Genomic DNA, 7,500 nt, shown 5'->3' with positions numbered 1-7,500 from the left:
GTTCCATTGTGTGTATGTGTGTGTATATCTAGCTTTTTGAAAGAATTCACTGTGTTACAGAGAGACACCCGAAGAGTTTCATGTGGTCCCATACAGGCTTGCTTTGACCCGCTCCATCTTAAACTAGTCATCACGGAGTGAGATCCCTCAGACAGCGAGCATGCACCCATATTCAGAACAATCAGAAGGCCGTGGCAAACATCACATCAATGCCTCCTGCATGTTATAGCCCAGCTCCTCCAATATTAGCTTTGGTCATAAAGCATACAGCTAATGTGGACACTGTGCAGCTCTGAGACAATAGCCCCTTATACATGCGTCAATGTAAAGCTGTTACATTGCGCCTACCACGATAGAAACTCGCGAACGTGTTACAATTGCCTCATGTATAAGGGGTCTAGATGTAAACCGTTAGTTTTTCCGCCGATCGTCTGAGCCTTTCGAGAGAGGTGGTTTACCACGTTCATTCGTCTTAGAAAAGGGCGTGTCAAATCAGGCCGATGTGTCATGACAAAACACCGTGTCTCGTAAGCCTTAAACTATCAATCACCCCCACAATGAAATATGCCATTACAGTCGCGACAAACTTCTTGGCATTGTGGTGCGCCCAAAACGCAAGCTATAAACGTAGCCATCCTAATGTAACCAAAATATACCTCTGCTGATATGCCTAACCTTCGTTCTATTTAGAATTTGTCTTAGCACTATGCAGGAATAAAATAGCATCTACAGTGTCAGGATTCAGGCGCTCTCGCCTGGCTTCTATAACGCGCCCTGCTGCACTGAAGGAGCGCTCACTCGCAGCACCTGTTGCTGGAACGCATATAATTCGTTTTGCAAGGTGCTGTAGTCGTGGGAACGACTGGCCTGGTTTCTCCCAAAAGGAAAGTAGTATTTTCCTCTGCTGATTCCGCGTCTATATGGAAGTTTGTAGAGAGATTGCCGGGGAGTAAAATGCTCCCTTTCCGTTACGTCTGCTGCTGGCTAGTAATACAGACAGCCGGAAAGGTTAATAAACGGAATGAAATAGCTACACATTACACACGCTATGTTTTAATAAAAGCCACGTTACTCACATACTGGTTAACACTGTTTGTTACAGCACATAAATGTTTGTCGCTACATCCAAACTGCTGTTCCTCCCTGTGCTCCAGCCGCACCATTTTGCTTGCAATGTGAATCATTTAATTTAAATATGCTTATTGGCATTTGTTGCACCTTAATCATTTTCTACAAACATGATATGCTATGTATGGTGTAGTAGACTGAGACTCTATTCACTACTGCACAAAAACTAGACACGTTTGAAAAACTAGACGTTTGCAATGAAGTAGGTTAACTTTCGCCAATATCTCCGTAAGGGAGATGGGTTATGTGCTCAAATTTCCTGGGATCAAAGAAGACGTTAGTATTCATGTGCAAACTAAAAATCACGTCTCAGGATTGCTGCGCATGCAAGTTATTTCGGGTGTCTCAACTGTAACTAATACCACTGTCATATAATTATGAGTCCAGTAAAAGACGGAGCAAGTTTTCTACCGTTGTTGAAACACATCCACGCGTAGACTCGTTTTCTTTCCATCCGAGAGTGGTTATTCAAAGAAAATATTAAGAACTATATGCTGATAGAAAGAAGGGAACTTTAAGCCACTACACTGCCTGTGCCCGATGCGGATCCACGTTGATGTTGTTAGTAAACAAACCAGGTGGGAGCACATCTCCGTGGTCTTTGCGCATGCCCGAGGCAATGTAACCGCTTCACATTTTGCACATGTATACAGGTAACGACAAGAGCCGTTTCCCTTGAAAATCTTCACACCTACACGCGAATACGATACGGTAAACTGATCTGATCTCAGTGGCACATGTATAAGGCCCTATTGTGTGTTAAAAAGATAAAACTCATATCACCTGGACTGTGTGCATTGTCTAGGCAAATAATTGTTAAAATGAAACCAGTATATTTCCAAACATGTCCACTTTTTGTCACTGTTATGCAATACGCATGATAGTTAAGAGCAGTTGCTCAGGACGAACATAGACAGGGACCACATATGACAAAACAGCTGTGTGTGTGTGTGTGTGTGTGTGTGTGTGTGTGTTAGGGCTGGGCGATATGACGATATATATCGTGAGGACGATAGAAACGTGTCTATCGTGACCTTTCTCCTCTATCGTTTCTATCGTGATAAACTTTTTCTCATTATACAGTCAGCTGGCAGCTTCAGTGGCTGCTAGCAACGTTTAGCTATCGCTGCTAGTTGAGATTCAACGGTGTGTCGCTGGTTTCCCTGGTAACGGACAGACGGTTAGCAGCTAGCCCTGGGTCTACTCTACCTTCTGATTGACGCTCTTTGCCCTGCCATCCACGGACAACTCAGTTTGACCCATCTCTCTGGACCATCGAGGTACTGCAGCCGGTTGCACCAGTCGAACGTAAGGTGGATCGTAAGTTAGGGCGTAAAGTTCTCCTTAACCCTATGTTCGACGTAGCTAGTTTCAAACTAAAGGTGTTCTAAATTTGGGTTGCACCACCGTAACTTAAGTCTTAACTTAACTAGTAGTTCGTAAAGTGTACCAGTGTCGCATTTAATGACGTTAAGACAATTTCAAGCCAATCATTATTACAGATAACAATGTAAACAGGAAGTACCGGCGAGTTTCTTTACACGACATGTGTTGAGTTAAGACGCGTTTAGCACCCGAAATGAGAGGGCAAAACAGTTCAACCGTCATTTATTCTCTAAATTGACATGACTGCCTGGCCACCCTAGGGCGGTATATGCGTGAGGTTAAGCTATTTGATGGCGGATTTTTATAATAAATGGCAGCTTATTGCTGCTTTGTATGTATTCGTTGTGTGTCGTGAGTTTTTGTCTGAGTTAGCCATTGTTCACACACATTATGGTTTGTAGTAGCTGGGGTGGAATTGTTTTTTATCCCTCGAGGAGGTAAGTTGAGTTGTTCAGCAAATATTTTCACGTGAAGAATGTTTTAACCGAATTAACACTGCTACAGATCGAACCACTCTACAGACGGTAGACTTGTGGACATGGACTGAGTCACCAGGTTCTGAAAAGAACCAGTGGCAAAATATCTCAGAGCCAAACACACTTGCATCTATGGACTTAGAGCCCAATTTCGGTTTGTGTTGTGTCGCAGGTCGTTGGCAAGAAGATTGGTTATTCTTACTAATTCGGCTCGGCGAAACCGAAATCGTGTATATAAATCAACATCGTCGTACTCGTTAAATGGATCTACACGGTCACGGACAATCCGTTCGCGACGCAACCCGCGTTGAAACTCCTCTTCCCATTGCTCGAAACGAATAGCCATCTTTTGTTTTTATTTTTTAACGTATTTAGTGGTCTTTAATACAGACTCTTAATCGCATGACATGGAACTTACACCAACTAGTTGGGAGGTGTAAAATCTAAGTTAGGACTTAGCGTTACGTTGGAACTATCTGCTTGGTGCAACTGCCATTTTTTTAGTAGAGTGTAAAGTCGAACGTAGGGGCAATCTACGTCCATCGTAGCTTAAGTTAGAACTTACGTTCGACTGGTGCAACCGGCTGCTGGGTTCCAGTTGTATTGAGTTCCCGAACTGAACGGCATTATACAAACATTCGTATCGCTCACACACACCGCCAGCACAGCCGCTTGCCGGAGCGGCACAGCACTCTGTGGATTGACAAATACGTCATCGTACGTATTCTGAGCTGTGACCATCGACTTTTGAACTCTGAACTCATACATCTATTCGGAACACAAAGAACTGTAAAATACATCGGGATTGTATTGCCATGTTGTTATATTGTTATTGCATTAGTTAAGTTGTTTATTGATTGTATATTTATAGCAAGCGTGAACGAGAGAGTGATTGGGCATTAGGCCACTGATATTGAATGGGTATGAAAATAGTTATTAAAGCAAATATTTAGAGTAGGTTCATTGAATGTATCTATTTATAATAATTAATATTAGTACATGTCTTATTTAATACTGAATGGCTTTTATCTCTTCATTATATTTAATATTAGTCAATATTACAGGGGAGTGAGATCTTAGTTACACTCACTCTATACACATCATTTTAGTAGCGGATTAATGCTCCCGCTACATTTTTTCCATTATTATATCATTATCGTGATATATATCGTTATCGTGATATAAAATAATCCATATCGTGATATATGTTTTTTTCCATATCGCCCAGCCCTAGTGTGTGTGTGTGTATATGAGTGTGTGTGTTCATGAGTGTGTGTGTGTGTCTGTGAGTGAGTGTGTGTGTGTGTGTGTGTCTGTGAGTGAGTGTGTGTGTGTGTGTGTGTGTGTGTGTGTGTGTGTGTGTGTGTGTGTGTGTGTGTGTGTGTGTGTGTGTGTGTGTGTGTGTGTGTGTGTGTGTGTTCACCTGGAGTCTCCGTGCTTGCTCAGGTGAACCTGCAGGAGCCATTGGAAGGGGTGTTGGGGCATAAATAGGCCGACACACAACGCCAGGAACTGCCAACCCTGCACACACACAAACACACACACACACACACACACACACACACACACACACACACACACACACGTGCACACAGAGCACATAAAACACACACACACACACTCATATTAATCAAATCATAATATCACCGTATTTATACTTTCCTTACAAAGAACATCTCATAATATTCCTATCACATTTCCCATGATACTTATGTGGAGTCATAGGACCTCTGGTCACTATAAGAAATCCCATTAACAGACATTAGTACAGTATACCTTTTCCTCAGATGCTTTGGTGCATTTCCCAGATCAAAACGACTTGTTCAACCTCCACATCATCAGTTTCTCATTCTATTGAACAAATGCTTTGGCACATTGAAGCAAATGGTTATGTACAATTGTCTGCTGTTTCTTACTCTATCCATTGATTCTGTCTGCTGTTTCTTACACTATCCATTGCTTCTGTCTGCTGTTTCTTACACTATACATTGCTTCTGTCATGTTGATCAAAGTGTATTATACCGATTCTCTGTTGAACAGTCTTACCCCCCAACACATTTAGGCATTAGTTCATTGCAAAACTTATTACATGCAAAAGTGTTATTTTTAAGCATTTTGACTATCTTGTTCAGTAATGACACAAGGAATTGTCAATATGATGGCACTGACATGTTCATTGATGTAAATATTTACTTTTGAGACATAAACTAGGGATTTTGAGCAAGTGAGGGGCTTTTCCAGGTAACCAAATGTACCAAAGCGACTGGGTAAAATGAACATCAGCATGCCCCCCGCTCCCCCTTGTGGCGGGTCGGTGTACCTGCAGGGGCCCCGGCTGCCCCGGTGGTTGTCTCTTCCTGGTCTGCTTGATCAGCTGACAGTAGAACTCATTCTGCAGCTCGGGGTGTGTCAGGCACACCTGCAAAGCACTCTGGGCCAGAGACACATGGTAGTCGATGGCAGGGGCGTCTATGGCTACGTTGATGAAGAGCTGACACGTCTGAAACAGACAAGACATTCTGCGTTTAAGATGAGATCATTTATTATGTTTTCAAAACCAGTGATTCATGCCATCAGACACTTCACTTATTATAAACATTTGGCTGACTGGTCAATAACATCTTTATTGACTGGGTTTACCATATAACCAGTAAACAATAGCACTGGGTCAGTTTAGCATTCTCTCCTTTAGCATGTTGCAAGGTTCTTCCATTTACTTATATTTCGCTGTAATTTGTAATCCAGTAAATCTTTTAAACTAGAATGTCTGTCCGTGTGTTGTGCAATCTCTGACTACGGCCAAATGGAACTGCCCAGTGGCCTTAACTAACCCTTTAAACACACATACAAGTTTTGATGTGTGTTTATAATTAACCATTTAGGGTCCATGTAGTCATTCCAGGCTAGGGATGACTCACACACACACACACACACACACACACACACACACACCCACACCCACACACACACACTCACACACACTCTCTCACTCACACCACACACAATTACATACACACACACACACACACACACACACACACACACACACACAGACACACACACACACACACACACACACACACACACACACACACATTGTGTCCATGTAGTCATTCCATGCTTGACTGGCACTGAAGTCAGTGTCTGTGTTGAAAACACTGATGTGATTGTAAAAGATTCATTAGTGGTAAATTGTTAAATCGTACAGACCTCATGGGATTTTGCATACAAATGCACAAAATAATGAACAGAGAACAGACTAAATAGACAGATACTTGGTATTAGAAGTATATTCATATAAAGATGCCTGTAGCTGACAGAACATTTCCTATAAAAGCACGGGACCACACCCACTGGAACTCTATGGAGTTTGAGTGTGTTTGTGTGTGTGTGTGTGTGTGTGTGTGTGTGTGTGTGTGTGTGTGTGTGTGTGTGTGTGTGTGTGTGTGTGTGTGTGTGTGTGTGTGTGTGTGTGTGTGTGTGTGTGTGTGTGTGTAGGTGTGTGTGTGTGTGTGTGTGTGTGTGTGTGTGTGTGTGTGTGTGTGTGTGTGTGTGTGTGTGTGTGTGAGAATCCCCAGTGCCTCCATTCCTGTGGAATTACTCTCAATGGCATGAATGTGACAGCTCAGTCTTGAGTAATAGCTTAGGTATGTACTGTATGCCATTCTGTTTGTGTAATGACCGTGTAATGTAAAGATGACTAATGGTCATGTGTGTGAGAAATTGTGTGTGAGTGTGTGTGTGTGTGTGTGTGTGTGTGTGTGTGTGTGTGTGTGTGTGTGTGTGTGTGTGTGTGTGTTTTGTTTGTGTAATGATGTGTAATGTAAAGATGACTACAGGTCAGGTGTGTGAGAGTCTGGATCTCATGCTGAGTTGTGATTATACTGATACACCAGATCAAGAGAAGTGCCTCCCATAGTAACAGATATAAACAGAAACGAACTCTAATTTATCACCTCTCTTTTTCACCTCTTTTAGAATTAGCAAGCCAAGTGTGTGTGTGTGTAAGTGTACCACCTTCATTTAGTGAAATGATGTGATGATTTGAGCACAGTAGTGTGTGTGTGTGTGTGTGTCCCACCTTGAAGAGTTTGACTGCCTCTGTCTGGAGAGCTTTGGAGGGGAGGGTGGTGAGGGGAGAGATGAGAGCCTCCTTACTGAAACACAACACTGGATGCCTCCAGATCTGAGAGCCTAACACACACACACACACACACACACACACACACACACACACTCACACGAACGCACACACACACACACACACACACACACACACACACACACACGAACGCACACACACACACACACACACACACACACACACACACACACACACACACACACACACACACACACACACACACACACACACACACACAATCATGTTCTCAGTGGTCATGATGACAGCAGTAGAGTTGGTCTAATTTAGAATAACAGTAATAATTTAATAGCACCCTTAATGCCTGAAACTTGACATTTAGGGATGACTATCACACACACACACACA

The 7,500-nt window shown here is 42.7% G+C and overlaps 1 protein-coding gene across 1 annotated transcript in view; it reads right to left on the bottom strand.

Moving 5' to 3' along the window:
- The window catches only part of plekhh2 (pleckstrin homology domain containing, family H (with MyTH4 domain) member 2), a gene marked incomplete at its 5' end in the record, with an annotated part of 46,878 nt that overhangs the window by 11,736 nt on the left and 27,642 nt on the right, over positions 1-7,500 (bottom strand). The window contains 3 exon segments of the mRNA XM_080848398.1: positions 4,414-4,511; positions 5,311-5,490; positions 7,072-7,184. Coding sequence (XP_080704524.1) covers positions 4,414-4,511; positions 5,311-5,490; positions 7,072-7,184 — 391 coding nt within the window.

The sequence above is a fragment of the Sprattus sprattus genome, assembly GCF_963457725.1.
Source record: "Sprattus sprattus genome assembly, chromosome: 12".
In the NCBI taxonomy this organism is placed as follows: domain Eukaryota; kingdom Metazoa; phylum Chordata; class Actinopteri; order Clupeiformes; family Clupeidae; genus Sprattus; species Sprattus sprattus.
The sequence above is the reverse complement of the archived record's forward strand: the minus strand, read 5'-3'. Positions and strand labels throughout refer to the sequence as shown.